This window comes from Haemaphysalis longicornis, unplaced genomic scaffold, assembly GCF_048455015.1.
Source record: "Haemaphysalis longicornis isolate Haplotype H1 unplaced genomic scaffold, Haemaphysalis longicornis Haplotype H1 scaffold_1, whole genome shotgun sequence".
Taxonomy (NCBI): domain Eukaryota; kingdom Metazoa; phylum Arthropoda; class Arachnida; order Ixodida; family Ixodidae; genus Haemaphysalis; species Haemaphysalis longicornis.
Genome location: NW_027526203.1, coordinates 390644987 through 390669969, shown reverse-complemented (window position 1 = coordinate 390669969; position 24983 = coordinate 390644987). Strand labels below are relative to the sequence as shown.

The window sequence follows — 24983 nt, the reverse complement described above, 5'->3', positions numbered from 1 at the left end:
CTATGACATGCCGCCCCCAATTTCATTATCACACACTGTAGAACAGCTTTCACAGCAAATGTGGGGCAAGGGTTCTCATGTTAAACCAACAAGGACCTCTGAAGGGCAATGGCGTACCACTCCTCAACAACTGAACTAACAGGACGCATTAAGACTCTTGCACATATGCTATCCATGTGCATTGTAGAAACCGGTCCTACATTCAATCGTCCCAATTGTGCATGGTCATGTGCATTTGTTTTGATGCATAACTTATGACCACTGAATGTGCTGCGTACCTCCTAACCTCACCTGCTACGGCGAAGTAACTTATCTCGCACTGTGCAGAGTGGAGTCCCCACTAAAGGATTTAAGCTCCTTGCGTGCGTGCTCACGCTGTGATTTTCCATGGACACCTGCTGAGGAGCGGACGGGACACCATGTGATGTGGAGCCCGAGCGATGGTCGCGCCTGACCACACGCGACCATTTTGCAAGGACCTGAGTGTCTTAGAAGGCTGTCTGTGGTACCGGTCAACCGTCGAGCTGAGTGGGTAGTCATGTTAGCTTTGGTGACCTGGGGGGAGCGGGCTCTTTTTCCCAGACATCCGCCGACGATCGTAATAGCATAATAATAATAATAATGAAGTAGTAATAGTTTTCACCACTAACCAGAAAATGCGAATAACATATTGAAAAATTAAAACCCCACCAAAAATACAGTATGCACATATATGCAGACATTTTCCGACATTTCGACTAGTCAACATTTTTCACAATGGTCTTGTCCGTTTATTATCATATGCAATGCATCGAGAACAATGGTCGAGACAAGAAAACATTTTCAAGAACACAGTTCCTTCGGAGCTTGGAATTCAAGGCAGAAGGGAATTCAGTAACCAGAGGGCAGTGATAAGGAGGAAAAAGAAGAGAACCACTTTGAGGACACTTCAGCACTTGGTACAAATTGCGAATGTGAGAGCATTATTGTCGAATGGGGGGATGGCATGGCATTGAACGAATATGCCTGTATTGTGGGCACCGCCTTGGAGCAGAAGTGTCTAAGCGCCGGCAGCAAGTGCACAGAGCACCTTGTCTCGCTGGTAACTGCTGCGGCACTGGGAGGGGCCAGCCTTTCTCCCTTCTGCTCAGGCAGTGGCCTGCCCACTTTTAAATTCAGCGGCGTGCTTAATGAGCCAGACGACGCACCTCAGCCAATGGGAAGTGCCCTTTCACTACTACAGACGCCAATGTCAGCTTTGCTCATCGGGCCACGCAACGCTTTGGTGTTCGAAGCTCTTCACACTAATATGTCAATGCAGCTGTCACATGACTGCAAATTTGTTTGCAATGCTTGAACACCAAAGCTCATCACCAAGGAGGCAACACCGGGAAACGATTCATATGAAGCATAGCACTTGAGACAAAGAGTAATCAGCAACCAGGCAGTCATAATAATGCAACAGAAAAGATACCATTCAAAAATGATATTTTAACTGCCACTCCAGTGTAAATCTGTCGTAAGGTTTATCCACTCATCCTCATAAAGTGGCCACATCTTGGAAACATTATTAGTGTAGGAGACACTAATGGGGGCACAAAGGAACCAGTTCAATACAGTGATGACGGTAGAAAAAAGTATTCGAGCTCACACATGTCACTGCAACTGCCATTCCCATGTAAAGCTGTCATGAGGCTTACCCAATTATTTTCATAAAGTGGCTACACCTTGAAAACATGTCATTTAAGAATTACTTCATGCACTGGACCGAAGGGAATTGGTAAAAGCCAGCCACAATGGTGCAACAAGAGATATTCCACCCAGCACATCACTGAAACTGCCATTCTAGTGCAAAATCTAGCATGAGGTTATTTGTTTATTTTCATTAAATGACAACACCTTAAAAAGGCAATTACTATCAACCTTGGTATTACGGCAGAAGGACGTCTGCACCCAGGCAGCTGTAATAGTGGCAACAAAAAAAATACTTGGGCTAACATTTATACGAAAAAATATGTAACAGGGTTTGTGTGTTTATCCTCGTAAAAGGACACCCTAAAAACGTGATTCATATGCTTGAAAACATGGTTTATATAATGCTTAACACTTGGGGTTGAAGGGAAACAATAAATGACAGCCAAGATGATGCAACAAAAATATATTCAAGCTAAAGCAATGTTCGGGGTGTGTGGATGTCAAATTTAGAACTGTGAATTGAATACGAATACTAAAAACTGACAGTGAATCAAACTGAAAATTTGTAAATATCAATATCTGCTTTCATGTGTATAAAGCGTTAACAACAAAGCTACAAAAAAAATTTAGTGCCCTTTCACTACTGTGAAGATGGAAGACCAACAAAGCTGTATTGGAGGATAACTATATTGAGTTATGTATGGTGACTTACTATATTGATTGGATAAAGACACATACATACACATAGCTTCCTTAGAATTCATTCTAAGTTAATTTTACATAGCTTCCTTAGAATTCATTCTAAGTTAATTTTCATATGATTTGTTTTGGGACAGTCTCGATAAAACAACAGTCACAGCCGTTTTCTGTAACCTCACTCCCTCTGCAGATGGCCATGTATTGACAGCAAATGGGAATTCGGCAATGTTTACAATTTCACTGTGACATAATTACGACCAGTAAATGGAATACAGCCGAATGATAGCGTCGTCTTAGCTGCCAATTGTCATACACAGTCGACTGCCAATACCACGAGAACTGCAAAAAACTTAGAATTAACCGAACTTCCAATTAAACAAAAAGCACATTCCCATTAGACTGCAACACGTCTCCCTTCTTGATTTTGTTCAGAATCTCAACTTTCGTCGGCAGTTCGAGCGTACGATGCGGTTTGCCCGGGATAGTTTAGACTTGTGGCTAAAATCGAAGCCTGTAGCGTCCACCGCTCAAACTTCTCACAAGGAGCTGTGCGCAACAAAGAAGGTTGAGGACCTGAAAAAAGGCAGAGAGGCGTACGCTGGCGCGAGTCTCAGCTGACCCGCCCCTGTACGAGCGTGCGCTGCCTCAGTTGCGATGGCGCCGACATAGTGCAGGGCAAGGCGATATTTTGGCGCTTAAAAGTTTCAAATTTTATCGAAAGATGACGGTCACCTCGATGCTTTTTATTCGAAATAACTTCCAATTGACCGATATATTGGGTTTTCGCTTCTAATGATCGAGTGATTTCTTCTGTTGAATTGCATGCAAAATTGCCAGGAACGGAACATCACTCCAATTCCAATTAAGCGACTTCGAATTAATGAGAGTAGACTGTAATTTGTTTCAGGATAGTTTCGATAAAACAGGAGTTGCAGCTGTTTTCTGCAACCATACGCCCTCCATAGACGGCCGTGTACTGACATCAGATGGGAATTCGGTAGCATTGACAACTTCACTGTGAACCAATTACAACAAGTACGTGAAACTCAGTGTAAAGACAGAGTCACCTTAGCAGCTAATTTCAGTACGATTTTCTCCAGGAACCTACGTCAGATTGAGAGCTACCGAGCATTTTACACTAGCTCTAAAGCAAGAATATGCGATTCTTTGTTGATGTGATCCAACAGAAGCATTCAATTTTGGTCAGAACCTAGGGCAAGACAGATTCACTGTAGAAGATAACTTAGGTAATTAGGGCGTAACACGCATGACTGTCATGCACTAGTGCTTAAAAAAAATAGTGCAACAAATTAAAAATAAAACATTAAGACAAGATGGCAAAGCAGTGGAACACAAATTGGGCATGAAGAAATGCAAGTTCCTGAACATGCTGTAAATACATGAAGTACACTTGACTGGCTACAGTGCCTCCAGTCATTGGCCCTTGCCTGGAATGATAGTAGCTGGTATGACAAGTACCTTGCTCCAAGCATTGCCAACAAGTAATCACTCTTGAATCCTCACTCATATTGACAGAAAACTTCTACTTACGAATTTTACACAAGTTGCATTCCACTCCAGCTAGCATACACGAGTTAACCCTGATCTGTGCAAGGATGACACAAATTGGACTTTTTGTAGAGCTTTGGCATCACGCAAAAAAGCCAACTCACAGGGACAAGCATGCGTGCAGTAAAGCTTCAAAGTTCACGTTGTACAGCAGAGCAAACTTTCACTGGTCTATTTGTAAATTATAATATTTCAAAACAATAAAACTGCATTGCAAATCGCATTGAATAGCAAACAATATTTGCAAAACATTCGCACAATTCTATTTAAAAACATAAATGCAACTGCCTTTATAACAGCCACGACAAGGATGTCCAATGCTGAATGGACGTTGTTCACCTTGACCAGACTGGTTTGCATTTCTTGCGAGGAGAAAGCTATAACATTTATTTTATTTTGTACTAAGTTATCGTTAAACATTCAGAAACAAGTTACAAAAAATTACGTTCCTATTATGATTACCGTGTTGGTTCTAGCTGGTTTTCTAGCCCTTGACCTGGTACTGCCAATCTGAAACAAAACTGCATCGGTTCTAGAAATCATTAGCATTTGTATATAAACAAACTTTTCTACATTTGTAATTCCCACAGAAGCCCAAGCTATTATAATCTTGGTGAATTTAAGGCCTCCAAAAGTTGTTTTTCCTATCTTTCACGCAGTTTCAAATTTTCACTGACATTTTCTCAAAACAAGATTTTGCAACAGCTCACATTATGCGAACATTCATGTTTTTTCAAATAATGAATATGAAATGAAACTTTGTGTACTCATTTTACACATACAGATCTGTGCAATGAATTACGATAAAAGAAACTGGTGCTATATTTTGCATTCTGGAGCTTGTTTTGCAGAAAAACTTTGGTCAAAAGGGGCAATTTCTCAATTTTATGCAGTATCATTACTTCCTTAAAATTCATTATATTGCATTTATCTTAGTTCATTGCACAGGTCAGACCTTTAGTTAGATAAATGCCACAGGTTTCTTCTATTGAGCATTTCCTTATTGTGTTATCATTTCTGGTGTTACAATTTTACACACTTCTCGTCAAAAATTAACTTTGAAACATTAACAATAACTCTCTTTTGTACTTCTGAGAGTTGCTCAAGCTAAAAAAAAAAACATGCTTATTCAGCAGAAAAAAAATCACAAGCCTGGCTTGCGAGTTTAAAAAAAATTGTGTGGCCTACTACCCTGAAACTTTGCAGCAGTGAAAGGTGGCCACCCACGCCAGTAGAGGGAGTGGAAGAAGGCAGCCAAGCTTACAAATGGGCAGGCAGCCATATTGTCGTCAACCCTTCAATTACACAGCAACAGGAACGAGCAGCAGTGCAATGCGTAAAGCAATCCAAAAACACCAGGCAGAAGCAGATCGCCAAGAAATTGCCTCTCAAGGCAAGAGGACGAAGCCTTTTGAGACTGTGGGGTGGAAGCAAAGCGACTGAGATGTTCAGTTGCACATTAATGCATTCGCATCCAGAACACTTAAAAAGTGCTTAGGTGTTCTCCGACTTCTCACTCAGTAGGCCATTTAATGCTTTCCCATTAAAACTGTGCAATTAGTGAGGTAACATGGGAAGTGCTCTAGTTAGGCACAGCTTGAAGCACAAAAAGAGGAAACAATCGAAGGCAATCCAGGAACCCGGACTAACTTGAACCTTTTTACAGCTGCCCGAAAATATCAAAGCCCAAGTGCAAGGGTAGTAATCAACAGGTGCACCCGCCACGACGACGCCACACAATGCACTCTGCATGAAAATGTTGGTGCAATGATGTTGCTGAGACATAAGCAGGAGTGCATTTACCGGAAGTTCCACCAACACTGTGTTACATATCACTACTACTGTACACGATATAGATCATATATTCCTGAAGGAAGCCACTGTCTCAGTGACTGTCTGGACTCCAGTATACTTGGCAAAAACTTATAGAAACATGCAAATCATTAGCAGTGCCCACTAAATAATTTATGAGCCTGCTGTTAAAAGACTGCTGCATAAGATAGCAAGGGACCAGTGTACTTAATCACAACCATAATCAGTTCTACGTTGCTGTCCAAGAGAACTAAGAAGCAATTTTTGTTTAAATTAACCCACTTGTTTGAGTCTGCATGTTACTGCAGTCTTTAAGCCTTTCCCCCTCTGGCAGCTTCAGGAATGGCCGTGGCCATATAAGTTGGTGATCCTCGATCTGAGATTCTGCATCTTTTTTGCCAGCAAAGCTTGGTTCGACCACGAAATCATCCAAGCTAAAATCAAGATGATCCCAAGGTGTCTGTGTTTCAATATCCACACCTTCAAAATCACAAAATGAAAACCCAGATGTCTGTGTCTCCATGTGGAAAACATCTGCACCCTCAAAGGACACATCTTCACTAGTTTGAGTTTCATTGTGCGAACAGGATGGGAAATCAGTTTGGGCTGCTGTTTGCTGCACATCATTAAGGAAAAAGTCGTCCAAGAGATTGTCGGTCTGCGTCTCAGATGACAGAATATGGCTGACACGCTGCAAACTGTCCTCCAAGCTACCACTTATTTCCGGCTCACAGATGGGAGCTAGGACAGGCAGCATTGCTGGCTTACGAGAGATTACACCAAGTCCTCGTTCAAGGGGAACAGTTGGCAGACTTAGGTGGGCAAGGTTTTCCCTCGACCCATCTATGAAGGGGGAGCAGGAAGATGTGTATGAACTGCACAGCTCTTTCAGAAGAGCATCAGACTCTAGTGTCTGTGTGCCTGAAGAACTCCTGCGGAAAATGTCCATCCACTCCTTGGAGGGTGCAGCAGGGCCATTGAGGAATATGTGATCAAGGTCCCCCCACAACTCATTTGTTGCTATCTCCTTGTCCAATTTGCGCGGCCCTGGCCTAATGACAGGGTGCCTCGTGCGTGTGTTTTGAATCCTGCACACAGCGCTCTCAACTGTTTGTGTGTGGATGCTGCAGCCATGAGGCGCATTATAGTTCCACACTCTAGACAAACGGGGTTGGCTCGCTTTATACTGCACATCAAACTCGCATGTCTGCGTCTCCACAGCTCTCTTTGCAGCCCTGGGACGTTTGCATGCCTTGGGAGGAAGGTTAACAAATTCACATGCATCCCTGGTCGAAGTCTGCTTAGTGCAGGCCTGAGTACAGGAATCTTTGGTGTGCCTACACCTGCAGGAGACAGTGGTCTGAGAGGCCTGGTGCACCTTCTTGACAGGCAAACTGTCCAGTCCACTGGATGGTGGGTCGCTCGAAGGATTGACTTTCGGAACAATACTTCGCCACTGCGACGGCGTCTTTGTTGGGCTTGGGGCAACACCGTCCTTTAGACTAGTGTTCTTGTCTTTGGGGGTCTGGAGCAGGATGATTACCTGAGTGGCCACAGGAACAATGATCGGTTGTACAGTCTGACTGGAGAGTTGTTTTCGCCTGAAAAGATAAAAAAAATGTTACTCAGTGGGGCATAAAAACAGCGATCCTAAATGCACAACCTTCCAAAAGCATAACAAAGCACGAATAAAATCACCAAAAAAGAAAGCAAGTGGTGGTGGTGGGGCTACAGGCAATGCATTCAGAGCGCTTTGGCGAATGCGGACAGAATAAAAGCTAAAGAGTTTCATTACACCAAAAACATTAATCCTACTAGACTACATGAAGTGCTTTTCCACGAAGTATTTGCTTGTCAAAACAACCGACTTGGAGGGCATTAAAACAGCAGTTGAGACTATAAATACGTAAGCATAGGAAGCTTAAATCGTAAAAATTCATGTCCCACGTACTACTATGTAACCGCAGTGATGAATGCTGAGCACAGGGAGAACAAACGGCAGTACGGAGGAGAAGAAAAACGTGCACGTGCGGGAGAAGCTGGTTGTGTGCGAGTGTGTAGTCTGTCTGTGCATGGCCTCTGCGATCAGCAATGGTCACGCCGCTGGTGTGTGTGTGTGCACGCACACACAAACACATCACGCACAGTGTCACTGCAGTGCCACGGGTGACAATGCATGGCTTGCGAGGGGTTTCAAGAGTCCACTCATGTCAGCGCATTGGGCAAATAGGCATATCCACGCTTATGCACCCACAACAAATCTGAAACAGATTTCCTTTTCATTTTTCCATTAAGAACTAATGCCAAAAAGTATAAAACAAAATTCATGGGCATAAAATAAAAAACTGAACGAACAACAATACAATTGATTGATGGCCTGGGTTTAATGGCGCAAGGCCAACAAGGGCAAAGAGTGCCAAAGACAAAGACATTTGATGATGACACAGATGTGCAATTAAATACTAAATTATCTCAGTAAAAACTAAAGTGAAGCAACTTAAAATCCACGGAGATGGCTGGTGTACAGGGCCAGGATGATTATGCATCATATGAAATAAACTGTAAAAACTTGATGTCTGATAAAAACTGAAAAACGCGCTAAATAGAAAACATTGGGTTGTCGGCCAAGAAGTGTGACTGGTGTGGCGAGATGTATTGTCTGTACAGTTCAGGAAAATGTTTGCGTCGTGTGGTGTTGAGGGCCTTGCACTGAATGAGTATGTGAACTACAGATAGGGCCTCTCCACACCTGCTGCACTGAGGTCTTGAAGATCCTGTGAGCAGATACGAGTGCGCTGCATGTATGTGCCCTATCCGTAGCCTAGCCAAAGCAACTTCTGTGTATCTGTTGCGTGTGTCAGTGATGTATGGTCCCAAGTGTGGTTTTATTACGCGTAATTTGTTGCCTGTTTGTTCACTCCACTCCTTTTGCCATGTCTTACGAAGGTGTTGTCTTATGTGTGGCATGAGGTCAGTGTAGAGTACTGTTGTTAAAGGGACCCTGCAACATGTGCCATCGACTACTAGGAATGTATTTTGGGGTAAAGTCTATTGTCCCAGCAATCTCCTCCCGCAAGAATTATGAAAATCTGTTCACTATCACCGAAACTACGCGCGATGAGAAATGGCGCATAATCGTTCCCTCTCAACTCGACTGCGGACAACGCGACGAAAGCTGTGCGCCCTCTCCCGAAGAGGGGGGCGGCTCGCGGCGTTCTCTTACGCGGCCTTCGATATATCACAGGCCGGGAATTTTCTCCTCTCCGCAACGTGGAGGGGTCTATTTCCTGTCTGGTGCTACAAAAAAGCAGGCATGGGTGCCTGCTCGCAAGCAAGTTCTCCGGCTGGTAGGGTGTTTTTGAAGCAATAAACGTTTGTTGTCGAGTGGTCTGGTTGAAAGGGAAGCATTGAGCTCATCACTCAAACTCCGCGCGCACTCAAAGCACAAAAGTAACGCAAAACTTTGTCTACAGATCCAGGCATAGAAGAGATTCGCACACAGCACTGACGACGGCGTATCGTCACAGGAAATGCAAGAAATTAGCAGCGAAGTTGACCAGTGACAGCCGATCGGACAGCCAAGGCCTCAATGACATCATTTAGGCCATGCCAGGGGTGCATAATGAGGAGAACTGAAGAGAGCGCAGTGGTTTTTTCCGCGTCTTTCACAGCGATTTGCGCGCTCACCGCTTCACATGCACGTGTAATATTCGGCTCAGGTGTTTCTAGTAGTGTAAGCTAAGTGTCGCGCAGGTTTACTTGCACTGGTCAAAGAGTGTTGCAGGGTCCCTTTAAGTGTACCGTATTCAGGAGTGTAGCAGCAGCGGCCATTTGATCAGCGGTCGCATTCCCGGCAACTCCAGAGTGTCCTGGAACCCAGCAGAAAGTTATTTCAAGGTTTGATGCATATGCAGGCATGATAGCCTCAAAAACATGATTTTAAAAAAACTTAATTTTACTTGACCAGAAGTATTGCCTTTTTCTCTCTCGTTCCTTTTGTAATGTTTCTTTCCTTATTAGAGCAAATCATAAAGCGCACAGATCAAGCTGACTGAGGCCCACCCCAGCCATGAGCTCGTGTGTTGTGCTGACATCTAGTGGAATCAAAATAAGGACAAGCTGCATTCACTCGAAATCATACTCAGATTCAGATTCAGAGGTCTTACGTGCTGAATTCTACACCCGGGCTCGAGGCACACCGAAATCTTGACGTATCATATATACAGGGTGCCCCAGCTATCATGCACCAAGATTTTTATAAAGATCAATGGTGTTACTCCAAGAAAACCTAGTGCATAAATGTTTCCAGTACAATGCAGTATCGGCCTGTAAATTTTTTGTTACGGAAATCTTATTAATTAATTGTAATCAATTATCTAACTCGAAAAGTACTGTCCTAATCATTAAAAGTGTCAATGAGGCACTTGTAGGTACCCACGAGGGGCACCTAACTGCGGTATTTTCAGCAACGAACTAGTCGCGTACTCATTTATTTAGAGTGATAGAGAAACCCTGCGAAATATAAAAAATATCCTGTGACGGCGCTCCCACCTGCATTGTAAAGCTGCCTCATTGTAAGGCTGCCTCAGACAGAACGAGAAAATAAAAAGAAAGAGGAAACTGTGATTGAGCGTGTGCCTTATCTGCCACAAGCACCCAGCAAAACTTGCTGTTGCTGCTCCTTCCATGCATCCCATTATCAAGGTCTCTTCGGGCATGTGACACACAAAGCAGTGGCTTTCAATCAGCTTATTTGAGGGAGCTGGTTTATGAAGCAAGTGGGAGCGCCATCAATTCTTATTTCGCAGGCTTTCTTTATCAGTCAAAATAAGCGAGTATGCAATTAGTTCGTCACTGAAAATACCACAGTTAGATGTCCCTCATGGTACCTACAAGTTCCTCATTAACACTTTAATGATTAATACACTACTTCTAGAGTTAGATGATTAATTGAAATTAATTATCTTGTTTACAAAAAAATTACAGGCCACTACTCCACTGTACTGGGAACATTATGCACCAGGTTTTGTTCGAGTAACTCCATTGCTCTTTGTTAAAATCTTGGTGCATGACAGCTGGGACACCCTGAATATATCTCAGTGGGTCGAGCCGAAAGAAATACCGGTTCGGTAACGGTTTGGGTGAATTCATTTCATTCCAGTTCAGTTTCAGTTCGAATAACTCACAGTCGCAACCAGTTCGAAAGCCTGAACCAGTTTGGTAAGTTAAATTATTAGCAGAGTGCAGAAAAACGTTGTGTAGTTTAAAGCAACCATAAAAAACCAAGTACAATTCTGGTTCACTTAAATACTAATTTTTCTTAAAAAAGGTTGAGCAATTTTAAATACAACAGTAAGCAGTTAGGCCAGTTATTATAGATATCCAGTAAGGTAGTGACGGTTTACCAGCTACCTACACGCCGAGCCCTTTCGTTGTCATGCTATCTGTGGGATATACTTTTTCTACCTTTCTTTTGTGTTCTAGTTGAAATTGCAATCTTCTCTCTGGAATGCACCCCCCCTACACCCCCCCCCCCCCCCCCCCCCTCCCAGGAAAATGAAAACTTTCTGCCTATGCCAACAGCCAACAAGGGACTTACTGAAGACAGGACCAGTGAAATGGATGTCTAAACACGAAATGCACTGCAAATGAAGGCTTTTGCTGAGCTTTCTTCACATGCATTATAAGCAGATAAAAGCTTCTTTTCCTTTTTCTTTTTGCTATCCCAAGATTACACACTGCACTGTACACAGGCTTTTACGGTATTTCAATTTTCTAACTGATCCCTCCTCTCTCAAGAGAGGTACGTTATCCAGCAAAATGCCAGTATTTCTCTTGCCAAAAAAGACTGCTATGCCATATCCTCACTAATGCAGGAAGTGGATTGCGCGCAAATACACCTGCCATCACATTTTGTGTTCTTACCAATTCCTTCAAAAGCGAACAAGTAACAATGCATTTTTTTAATCCAATAGGCTAGTCCAGCCCTCACTATTATTAACAGCTTCCAATTTTTCATTTCAGCATGTGCCGAAAACTGATAAATTAAAATATAGTCATGTAATCAATTTTTAATTCTTCCTGGCATTTTTGCACATTCACATGTACATAATGCCTGCATAAGCATTTATGCTACTATTCTGTGCAGACTATATGCACTAGAGCCAGGCAGTATATTGGTTACAGTGGTGATCCCCTCTCACTGCATCGCTACCAATACTTTTTTTTTTCTGTTACCAGAGCAATGTTCAAGGTGAAAACTTAAAGCCTTAATTACAACCCTTTTGAGTTTCATTAGCGACTTAATTTGTTTTCACCCTATGCACCAGCAAGTGATACTAGGAATTCTGCAATGCTTTTTTAAGCCAGCACCTTTCATGTTCTACACGTTATCTCTTGTTCTGTAAATACTATAGACACAAAACAAGCAATTGGGACAGGTGTAAAAATTTTATACAAATATTAAATTTTATATTTTTAATGAACTATCGTGATACATACATTGAAATACAAACAACAGATTGTGTGGCTTTCAGTAGTTATGCGCAGTACGAACAAGTTACGAGAGTTCGTGTAAAACCTTGATATGGAATGACTATCGTTCGGCGTGTGCTCATTTTGGTTTGTTTTCCCGCCGCATTCGGCACCCACTCACGCGAGCGTTATCTAACTTTATTGCTGCACTGAGTGAAAGCGGCACACACAGCTGTAACCTAATTTTTGTTTTGTGCCGAGCGCTTAACAGACGATAGAAAGACGGTCACGAACTCTCGTAACTTGCTCCTACTATGCATATGCAGCCTGTGGCCAGGATGCGTGGCATGAACTGGAAGCCACGCGCTCCATTGTTCATATTTTAATGCATCACGATAGCACTTACAAGCAAATAAAACAGTGCAAATTGAAGACTGAAAACCAGCTGCTCGTTTCCCACCTGCCTTGATGACATGAAACCAGAATAGCAACGAAAATGGAAATAAAAAAAATTTCACTGACAATTAAGATACTCCCTAATGCGAAATTTGGGTGCAGCGTGAACTGCAGAAACTTCTCAGTGATGGCACATGGATTCTGCATTGGCGGCACGCACCTCTCGATTCTGGCGTCAGCGGCACTGAGCCTCTGCTCAACATCACTTACTTTGTCTCAGGAAGTGATCACAACATCAACAAACGCACAATGGCACACACTACTTTGGCGTTACCTTGCAGCGTGTCACCCTCAAACTATCGTCATACTTCCCCCCCCCACTTTTTTTGCTCACTATCTTCAGTGCCCTCTTCATTCTCTCAATTATGAGGCCGGCACCGATGGACGATGCGAAACCACAGTAGTGAGCGCTAAGAACTGCATTCTAAAATGACATTGGTAGTTCTGAGCTCATACTGAACTTATCTAGGAAACTTCTGTGTCTGTTGGCGGCCTCACAACAATTACAAAACTAGTATATTTGGCAGTGCACAAGTACCAGCAGAAGTGCACTACAACCAATGCAGATGCACCTTTCCAACGTGGCTATAAAAGGCAGTTCGAAGAGAGTAAATGATAATCCAGCACGATGGTGGTGCAAGGATTCCACAAGACTGTCTCATAAGCAGGGGCAGCACTGCAATGCACTGAAGACTAAAACGTCCTTTATCTTGGCTGCCACTTGCATGAAATCAAGACTGTGGTCATGGCAGTGCATCTACTGGCATAGAACAAAGAGAAAAGCGAGCAGTGATGCAGACCTGCACATCACAGCTTCGTATTTACACAGCGTCAGCTTTAATACGAGTTTGGGCTTAGGAAGCACAACAGATGATTACTGCTCCTACTTGAGTTAAGCAATGGGGAATGGGTGTATGTTAGAGGGTGCCTGTCACTTGGAGGGGCCATGCAGACAAAACATAAGTTTGGTTCATTCGAAAGACTGCCTCGTTAGAATCATACTGACACCACTTTTAATGTAAACTTCACTCAAATAAGCTATATAATTTTTAAAAAAGGGAATGGCCATGCAACTCAATAGCTCATTTCCTGCACTAGAACCTATGATGTAATATGCACAGCCATGCGATTGGCTGAGGCTGGCAAAAGGAAACACAAGCTAGGCAGAGCTTATAAGCTTGCAGAAAGAGCTATTTTCGCTTAAATGTCATGCATATTTATTTTATAGCAGTGATAATGGTGGGGCAAATAATGGCAGTCCCAAAGTACATGTAAACATAGAAGTACCAGTGTGTGCTGCTATTGGTACTGCACGCACTATGCTTGTTATAGCTGCGCACAAGTCCGGCGCTCTGGAGTTGTCTCACACGGCACTGGCTAATTTGGCGTAAGCAGATTGTGCGACAGGACCCTGCTTGTTGAGCATACACCAGGTTTCATGAAATGATTACTACTACCAATGCAAGACCAAGCCAGGTGCAAATACGATCAGAAACAAAGCAAAAACAGACAGCAGTATGGTGGCACCATCTACGAGGACTAACAGTAAACAAGGCGTTGCGCAGTCCACTGCAGACTCAATAGTGCACTAACTTTCGTTTGAAGACCTGTCCTGGTCATGTCATTGCAGATGTCACGAAACACACCATTTGGCGGGACAATCAAAATTTTAACTTAAATTGATCCATTCCCCAGTGAATAAAGCATCATTTGGCGCCAGACAAGCACTGGGGGCACTATGAAACACCAAATCTTTTGAGTAAAACAAAGTTGTATTTTTTTTTTGCATGGCTTCTTTAAGCCAAAAAAGGATGACAAACAGGGGAACCAGAACTATACCCTCTACATCATAAGGGTGTTACACTGTCATGATGGTATTGGCCACAACCGCAGAACTTAGTGGCAAAAGCAGGCCTTAGGTGTGTGCACACACATGCACACACACGCAACCGCTTACGGGGGCCACGTTTGTGCCTGGCACAGACCTAGCCTTCGCTTGAGTAGAACCTTGACAGGAGCAGCAAGAATGCTCGCAAGTGCTTGAACCACAGCTACCATTTCTGGCCTCTTTTGATGTTTCTACTACTTTATGTGTCACCTGTACCTGTACCTAGTCTTATTACGGAATGAAAACAAGAAATAATCCACAATTCACACTTGCTTGGTGAAAATGGCGGTGTAAACAATATATGACAAGCCTAACCAATCACAGGACCTCTACGTTACTTTAATCTTATGCCAGGTGGGCTGGGTGGTGAATGGTGATGAGGCCAGGGCCCCATTTGATTGTAATTTGAAAACTTCAAAACTGAATAATTTTTTTCTTTATGCAGGGATTTAACCATTATTTCTGCCGCTTCTCAACAAGGCACTGAAAATAAATGGAAAGCCCGAAAGTGCTGAAAAAAATGTTTCGCTGTTTTTTTGTTGTTTTTTTCCAAGCATTTAGTAGTCATCAAAATCCGGCCCCCATCCGTCTGGCAACGGCTATGGTTGAATACGAAGCTTTCTCATGACCGATCACCATCATTTTACACGGTGGGATGCAGAATTTTTCTGTCTAATTTTGCACGTCAATGCACCCCTCTCCAAATCCAAACCGCTTCGACCATGTCGAAATGGAGCAATCGGAGGATAGACGCCAGCTTTCTAACACAAGGGACCCAGGTTCCATTCCAGCCACCGGGACTGTTTTTCTTCTTTTTTCTTCTTTTTCTTCACCCCTTTTCGCGTTACAGACGCCATGAGTGAGAACCCTAAAGCTTCACTTTAATACATACAGAGTGAATAGTTGGCATTCCTGCCAACTCTTCCCTAAACCCTCTTCTGAAACAAAAGTATACAATTCTATTTGCAGGGGTGAGACAGCTGAATCAGATTTGGGAGCAATTTTTGGAGCAGCAAAATCTTGATTTTGGAGCGGAAGAAGCTTGATTTGGAGCAGAAGAACGACATTTATTATGTCACCTTAGGAGCCTCAACAAAAAAAAAAAAAAAAAAATTGGGGGCAACTCGGGGGGGAGGGGGGAGTGCACTTGTTAATTGGCTTTGAACGTATATAACCCTAAAACAGCTTTCAATAAAGTTTTTTTTCTACCAGAGTATCACAAGGTACGACCTTCACTACCTTTTTACAAACCACTTTTAAATTCTTAGCCTCTATGCATTGATAGAGTTGAGGTCCGTTGAAAATATCGAGCTGAAAAACTAAGCACTCGTAAGGCACTTTTATTATCATGTGAATTCCGAAATTATTATTTTGTAATCCCAGACTCGGCTTTACGCACAAGTGTAGACTAGCCACGGCAAAAGTTGCGCAAAACGAAGTGACAGTCGTCGCACCCCACTAGCCCTCCCATTTAAATACCAAGGTGCACGTTCACTACAATCGTAATTTAAGTAACGTTGGTATGTTTAGCCACCTCCCTTTTAGCATTAAACATCACTTCAGATAGAAGAACCATTATTAATAGCGCGCAATCATAGCCCGAACCGCTGTCGGACACTGCTAGAACATTTTCTGGCGATGCAGCCTGCGCTGCCACTTATGCAGTGTCGATCATCCCATTCCCGCCGCTAGCAAGCTCGCTGTCAAAGGCAGCAATAACTCGGAGTTTTATAACACCGCAATGAGTACGAAATTTCACTTCAAGAGCGCACCGCGCCTCACACTCAAGGCTGAAACCCGGTGAATTCGCAGGCACCACGTTGTTTTTGATGAACTCCTGTCTTTCTAGTCGCGCAACTCCCCGCAACAGATCAAACGAATAAATGTAAACCCAGCCAACCCAAGAACTAAAACCACGGCAGAAGTCGGCGAAGAGCACCCTGCCTGAACCACGAGCAACTGCTTCGCCCGGCGACCATGTTTTCCAATCTTCACCACAGCAAGAAGGCGGCGTCCAGTAATGTCGTTCCGGAGATACGGCGCTCCTAAAATTGCAGTTTTTTTATCACCCTGCACAAGTAGTTTGCCGCCTCAGTACACAGAAGTATTTTTTCTATAGGACTTTGCAATGATTTCCGATGGGAAAACTTTAAGAACTCACAGAATATAACATGGGCAACCCAACATTGCGACTTTCGAAAAAACTATCTCGGGGACAATTTTATGCGCGTTTTTTATTGAATGATCCATCCATTACAACTTTACAAACAGCATTACCTTGGAGATGCTGGAAAAGTATGCCCCCAGAAAGCATTTTTCCCCACAGAAACTTACGGGAGCGTTAAAATCTTTGGCTCTCAGACTGTTTTGGAGCAGTTTGGCGCAATTTTCAAAATTTTTAAGCTTTCGGAGCAGCCTGGCGCAGGAAAACAAATTTGTATCAAAACTGCGCAATATGCGCAGCTGTCTCACCCCTGTATTTGTAGAAATACACTGACACCACTGCTGCTTATTTCACACCACATATGCACTTGCTGGGCCAATAGTTACTGTGACAAAAAGCAACTGTGCCATGCATTCAGTGTAATCTGCCCTAGTACATACCAAGCCTTCTTGGCTGAGCTTTTTATTTGTGGCAATATGTCTCCGCAGCCCCTACTGCTTCCCCGTTCAGTACTGTTAACTTCTGTCTGAAGTTTAACAAACCAATAAATGTGCACCAATTGGAGGAAACATGCTTTCAAGTGGCCATGAAGACAAAATACAGTAAGCCCGCGTATATCGAACAGCGCGAGGATTGTAAAATAGTTCGATATAGCAAAAATTCGATTAAGAAAGCGAAGCAAAAAAAAAAAAACTTGAACTGCGCGAGTGTAGCCTGCTTCTTGGAGCGCAACGCGTTGCTGGTGACTGCTTGCTCCACGGTGTCTAAACAGTCGACAAGCACAAGACCGCCGCCCTCAATGGCACTGCAGTATCGCCGTAGCACGGCCAGGGCAGCGATGGCTTCGCTCGTGCTCGGAAGCAGTACGGAGTCCTCGGCCTCTTTGACAGAGCGGAGACAAGCATGGATACAAGCGAATAACGGCAAACCCAGCGAACTGAGCAAGTGCGGGCAGCGAGTGGCGCGGACTTGAAGTTCGGTGACACCGCAGCCTGCAGTGCCCAATGTGGCGCTTTCGGCTCCAACGGCATGCATGCGTGGAGCTGGTCCACTCTGCAATGGCCGGTTTGGACGCGCCCGAGCTCGCGCGGGAGTCACAAGCGACACCCGTGCCACCGCTGCGCGCTGATGTATTGCGGGAAAGCCTGCCGCATGCCTAAGGAGAGCGAGAAATCCCGCGTGGGAGAGTTCCAATATTATATCCATTGTGAGCAAAATCGCGTTCAATATAAAAAGTTTTAAATGCATGTAATTTTTACCAGAATTATACAAGGGTTGGATATAGGCAATAATTTGATATATCCGTGTTCGATATAAGCGGGCTTTGCTGTAGAAGTTAGTTTTACTCGAAAGATTTGGTGTTTCATAGTGCCCCCAGCTCTTGTCCGGCAGCAAACAATGCTTTATTCACTGAGAAATTAAACAAATTAAGCCAAAAGTTTGATTCTCCTGCTGAATTGTGCGCTTCATGACGTCTGTGATGACGTACCCAGGGTGTTACTCCTTGAGTGAATGTTAGTAAGCTTACTAGGGCTGCAGCGAACAGCGAAACACCTTGTTTACCGACATTTCTCCTAGATGGCACTGTGATACTGCTCAGAACTGCTGTTCACACTCGCTTTGCTTTTGCCAGGTTTTACCTGGATAATTTTAACGCAAAGCCTTCTACCTCTGCCAGCCCACGGTTTTGCCGCATGCGCCACAAGAAACTCCCAACCAGGCTCAATAAAACTACTGGCACCATCAGGGATCGAACCTGAGCCCAAAGAAAAGCGGAGCGAGAGCCCGTCGTCTGAGCGACTAAGCTACGCCCACACGTGGAGACGGGGGAGACAGGCGCTGGTTTTGGTTCAGCAGCTGAGGAGGGGGAGGCCGCTTTGGAGACGACACATAAAACAAGAGTGACGGGGAAGCAGTGCAGCAGCGCGTGCCACCCTCCCCCTAACCCTCAACCAAGGCAGAATCGCTACGTGCAATGCCTATGAAATGAGAGCATTTCTTTGTAGAGAACGCCTAAGCCGCATGCACAGCCATAAAAGACAAGATGGGGCAGTGGCACAACCTATGGTGTCTTTTTGGCAGTCAAGAACCACTCTCACAACAGAAATTCTAGGGGGCAAAAAATTAGGAACGATTCTGGAGCAGTTTGGGCAGTCCAAAATGACACATAGAAGAGGCCTTCCATTTCCTCTCCAGCAGCTGCTTCTTGTGGCCGGTGGTTGCTGGCAAGCACCCATCTCTGCTGTGGCAGGGTGTTGGCTGTGCGGCTGCGGCAGACAGCACAACCCTGCCACAGCGGTTTGTTTGGCCACAGAAGTTTTCCAAAGATTCCTTGAATAGGGGAAATCGAACGATGGAACTGAAATTTGTTTTCTCCTTAATTTTATGGTGAGAAGGGGATAACATGCCAGCATACTCCCGTGAATAGATTTAGTTCTAGGATTCCACTCCCCCTCTCTTCACGAGGAACAGCTCAACTCCACCGTTACATACCCGTCCACTACTCTCTCTCACGAGAAAGCAGAATCCCACTTCATGTGGAAGCCCTGCCAGCAGACAGCGAGTCTGCATGCAAGTGCTAATCAGAGATGGGGGCCGAGACAGCAAACGAGTTTTATACCCGTGCCACTCATACACAAACAATGACATTATGTCTCTACGGCCTTAAGACATTTATTTGGGTGGGCCGTGCTACAGGCAAAGAAGCAAAGGCATTAAATGTTAGGCATGATGGTGATAATGACCAAAAAGAGAAACGTACTCATATTTCAGAAGTTTTTAACGTAGAGGACAATGTCTTACAACGGCTAAAAATGTTTTTTTGAGAAAGAAAATGATAAATAGTGTTTTCTAAAAAATGGTGTGAGCCGTTTCTAAAAGTGGCTTCAGCAGCAGCCGTCGCCTGCCAGCGGTAGACAAATTCAAAAAATTTAAAACAACGAAACACGATGTTTTGCTTTTTGCCGCTGTTTTAGTGAACTTCGTCTTCTTCAGAACTTCACCACCAAGAGTGCACAAAAAATTGTCTTTTTTCGAAGTTCAGTTACATTTCCGCATCAACACTCTGGTGCTGAGAGTTTCGTAGGTTTAATTTGGTGCTCATCGTGTTCGAAAGTAGGCAGATTTAAGGCGTTCGTGAAGGCAAGTGAGTTGTGCAGAACTCTTTAAACTAAAAATGACAGAGCGTATGTCATTAGATATTTGTGTGTAGCAGTGAATTAATGGCATTAAAACTTAAGGCAATAAGCCTTAAGGCATTAAGCCCTTAATCTCATTTTTCATGCATGTGTGACACAGGTATAAGTAGGCACTTCATTGCATTAGCTGGCTGGAAGACACCCACTCCACTGGCCTCGGGCAATAACAAACAGCCACCTACTTTTGTGCGTCACCCCGCTTCAGCTCGAAAGGCAGCCCATGTGAGTGCCGCCGCGCGTGGGTTAGCAGAGCTTCCCGGTTCTGGTAGGTGGCGCCACACGAGCACAGCCACGAAGTCCCGCAAGTGGCCTCGTGATGTTTGGCCAGCCACTCGGCCCCAAACTTTTTCCCGCACTTGGAGCAGGAGTACTTCTTCTCAGCATGGACCTTGATGAAATGCTGCAAGAAATGAAGAAATGGGTTAGTGCCGAGCAGTGCTCATACACTGCCCATCACAGAGCTGCCTGCCTCGCATGTGTTATAAAATTTTTCCGGTTTGTTCATGCTGAAATGACACACCAAGGTTGCACAAAAACGAGCTGTCTTAAGTCCAGTTTGACTATGTTGCAACTCCCATGTTTGTGCCCCATACCTGTTGCTATTGGCAGAACAAAATCTTGGGTGAGTAGTTCACTCACCCTAAAAAGTCAAGTATGCCACAGAAAAGTGCTTGTAGCAATGAAACCCCGTCCTTCCTATGGCTCTAAGCTTTGAAATAGCTGAAACTCTCCATATGGGCACAAAGTCTGGCACAGGTACAACTATTACCCCTGTAAAAGTACCGTCAGTAGTAGGCACACTAAAGTGCAGGAAGAAGTTGGCATGTGTAAGCGAGTTGTGGTCCCAAGAATGTGAATAGCACCTGCCTAAATTAATGTTACAAGCAGTCTCGTTTTGGGTGTTCATTTTTTACACTTCGAATCAATGTTTAATATCTCACAAATCAGCCTTTTTTAGAGCTTGGGTTGTAAAGTGACCCCACACCTATACAATATAAATTTCAACTTTTGCTGAAAACGAGCCACAATTGGCACTGTGAAACTTTATTCAGTACATATCATGCCACTTTACACATAGAATGGACAATTAAGTTAAAAAAACAAAAATACACTAACCATTATTCCTTCACGAGTATGCCATAAATACTTAAACTTACTGTAAAAAAAAAAAGGACCTATACATTCTTTGCCAAAAATATCCAGCCTACCGCACGTACAGCCGGTGAAGTGGCGATTGTTGGCAGATAATCGTCAATGTGATAGTCAACACATTATGCATTCGATAAAATCTGTCGACCAACACTTGTTTATGTTTATGCAGTGCTAGAGCACTGCGTCTGTGCGGTTAGTGATGGAACCACTTGAAAATTACTCCAGCGGCATTTTGCAAACGACAGAACGCCCCATTGTTCTGTCGCAAGCAATCACTCCACTGTTCCTCTTACCCTTTCATTGTAGCCCTTGCATGCCTTCCTTAGCGAACCTCACTTCCCTTTCTCTTCGGCCGCAAGAACTACTAGTTTGACACCCACTGTTGCACTGACACCAAAAGTGGCAACATTATTATCCCTCTCGGTGACATTATCCCTCTCAGTTGTGTCACGTCTGGTCACAGTTTCTCCTGGTAGTGTCACTTCTGGTCACACTTTCACAACTGCTGCCAAAGATTCACACGAGCCCCACTTTTCCTGCTTGTAACAAATTCGCCAAACGCGCAGGGATGCATCCGACGCGATCCAGGGGCTGAAGCCTCGCGGAGAGCGTTGGATTCCCCGACGTAAGCGACGGGACACGACTTGATGACTGCCCCCACATAGTCAGGTAGCAAGAGGGCCCTGCGTGGCACCCTGCTACCTCCGCCGGAGACTTCAATAAAGTTCACTTCTCTCTCTCTCTCTCAAACCTGTGACCTCGCAGGGTTCCCCCTGTAGCTTCAATATGCAACAGGCAGATACATGTTGGTTATAGATGCGCAGACAGGAAAACATTTGTTGCACCATTCAGCTTTCTTTTCAAAAAGGTCCCGACACAAGTTTGGAATGTGGTCAATAAACTCATGCAATTGTGAGGTTCGACTGTTCGAGTGCATGCAAGGCTGTGTTGACTGCAATTTGTGAGCGTTGGACTCAATCATTTAAAAACTTATTTGCACAAACAGCGGGTGGTGCCACCATGCCGAGGAGCTTTAGAACAAAGGCTCGAAACTGGATGCTGTGCAATTAGGTGCGCAGGGTCAGGCCAGTTGTCCCACAATCACACGCAATACCTCCCACAGCATTACAAATGGTGCAGGAGAGAAGGGCACAAATGTGCACTCTCTTCTAATATGCTATAAATCAGCTAATACTGCTCGCATAAACAAAATTCTTCCAGGAGGTCGGCAAAGGAAAATTTGACATCCACCTCAATGCAGCCAAATGTCAAATTTTCCTTCACACTTACTCCACCTTGGGGATTTACTGCAGGAGGTCCTTACTCAAACTGTGCATCAATGGAGTACAAAGTTTGCTTGCACTATAAAAATGGTTTTGCTGCACTGCCCGCTGTATTTCCAGTGGGTAGTCGCACAGAGTTCTATAAACTCACATAAGCAGCCCCATAACATAAGAAAACACATGAGGCCCAGACAAGCAGCTTTTGCTGTAAAACAAAACAGGATTGCATACATCCATTGAGAACCTGCTGCTATTAACCACAAGAAATACTCAGCATTTTACAACTGCAATGGACATACTCATTTAGCCCAGAATATTTTTTCAGCTGAAGACAGGACCTGCCAAATAAGAATTTAAAATTTTCCTTTACACTCAAGCTGCTTAATCACAACTTGTGATCTGACAGCTTAGAAACTCTGCATTCATCAATGTCCGGAAGCATTAAGGGCACAAAAGAGTAGAGGGAAATGAAAACGTAAAAATGTGCTTTGCTGGAGTGATGTCTTTCTTTTAAGTTTATCTTGTTGCCCCCCCCCTTCATGTTTACTCTTGCCCCATGGTTGTTGGAAAAACAAATAGCAAAAGTTGCACTGTAATGAAAGTGCGACTTCCATATTTTACAGCACCATAATGTCGCTGTAAAAGTTTGATGCAAGGCCCCACGAAGGTGCTGGTAAGGAATTCTAAGTAGTGCCTTGGTGCATGTGCACTTATTCTTAGACAGCCTTTTATTTTTCCTGTCTTCAGATTTTCTTTTTTCTGGGAGAGGTTGGTGTTTTCTAATTATATGGCTCATGGCTGCACAAAGGTGGCGGTGACGCAGAGCTCCAACATGCATTTCACAGCAGCAGCAGCAGAAGACACAGACAACCCGGGATGCATGATTAGCAGAAATGCAGGCACTTAATGGCAACCGCATCAAGACCACAGGCAGTGATTTCATGGTGCAAAGGGCAACGAAAAACACACGGACAGTGAACACAAACTAAACAGGACTAGCGCTAACTTCCCACTAAACTTTATCCTTTTGGACATGAGCTTTGTCGTTCATGTGTTTTTGCTGCATTTACACCAAGGAATCCTATCACCAACTAGCCCAGCAAAGTTCTACACAGGCAGTGAAAACTGTGTTTCATCATGGCTAAATGTTCTCATATCACTTGACTAAATCTCGAAAGAGCAGAGTTTGATGTAAAAACACTATCTTTGCAAAGGAAAATTTGACGTCTACCTGGAATTCCCCAATATATACAACGAATTGCAGCGCTGCTGCTCACAGAGGTACAAACAATCCGATGAAATTCTCCACTAGAAAGGCATTTGTGTTCAGCAAAGCTTGGTTTTTCTCTATTAAAGGCGGCACAATTTCGGGATTTTTAGGTTTTACTGAACGGGAAAACCATTTCGGCGATTAATGTTTAGTATTTACCGGCACACATTGTTAACACGAAACCAAGTTACGCACTGAGCCGCCAGGATTACGTGACAACGGTGTGGTGGGCTAAAAACTTTCGGTAGGGGTGACGGGAAAATGAGCCTGAGCCCGAGTCTACAAGGAATTTTTCTTCCGACTCGGTGATGAAAAAAAACTGATGAAAAAAAACTAAGTCAAGGTGACAAGACGTTCGCACATCGCAGGCTTTCTTCTGATAAGCTTCTTTTAATGCAACCTCTAAAGAAGATAGAAGGTTTAGCTAGTGGCTCTAGTTTAGGCTTTCCGCGTTGTGCTCACAATTTCGTGGTTTGATAGAACGGAATTAGGCGCACGTTTCAGTAGGCAATGCCACCAACACTTCGAGCCAAAATGGGCTACTGGAAGACAGTATCTCTGAACATTTTCGCTATTGCAGACACGCCGCCACGGGTACCCAACAAGGATACACATCGCATGCTCCATCGGCAGAAAAAACATGGCCATGGAGGTATGTTCCGCCCAATATATCATGTGCGGGCAACATCCTTTGTCTAACGTAGTTCCTCGGAAAAAAAAAAGAAAGAAATAAAACGTGTGGAGGAAGGGGGCCATCAAATGCCTGTGCCATGTTGTGAGGCAACCAACCAACCAACCAAATACCTGTGTTAGTAGCTTTTGAGATGTAAACACCTTCGGCTGCCCATCCCGCGAGCAGCAACTGGCCACGGTGCAGCAGAACCTTTTCTGAGCGTTGGGCAATTGAGGGAGGGGTTTCTGTTTCATAGTTAGAAACGAATGACAAGACGCGCGTTCTTATTAGGACTACATGCTCGACACATCTAAAAGGAACACCGAATCAGTTCTGTCAATTCTTCGTTCGCATCCATCCTCCACACATCAGTCCCAACTGCGATTCTGCGATTGCGCAGATTGCTGCGGCTGTCACTATCCGCACTCCTAGCGCGAATAATTTCGCACTCCTCGAGCCCGATTGCAGCGCCGTGTTGGCCTTGTGTCGTAAAAGCAGTGGCGCTGTTTGTTGCGGTCTAGTTGCGGTCTTGGAGTAGGCGAAGCGTGGTCGAAGTAGTCGAAGTTGCGTGCGTGTCTCGCATGCGTCGTTTGTCTCTGCGCGTGCTAAGTGAACTAGGTAACAGCAGTAACAGCCAATAGTCATGGCTAGCTGTTTGAACTTTTCTTCTTT

General features: G+C 44.1%; 1 protein-coding gene across 1 annotated transcript; it reads right to left on the bottom strand.

Annotated features, from left to right (window-relative positions):
• Window positions 1-2127: 2127 nt before the first annotated feature.
• Window positions 2128-24721, bottom strand: Asciz (ASCIZ zinc finger protein). Its single transcript, XM_077686601.1, has 3 exons — window positions 24443-24721; window positions 20116-20333; window positions 2128-7355 (listed from the first exon to the last, which is right to left on the bottom strand). The coding sequence occupies exons 1-3, from the start codon at window positions 24563-24565 to the stop codon at window positions 6023-6025; spliced, it is 1674 nt and encodes a 557-aa protein (XP_077542727.1). The 5' UTR covers window positions 24566-24721; the 3' UTR covers window positions 2128-6022.
• Window positions 24722-24983: the final 262 nt, after the last annotated feature.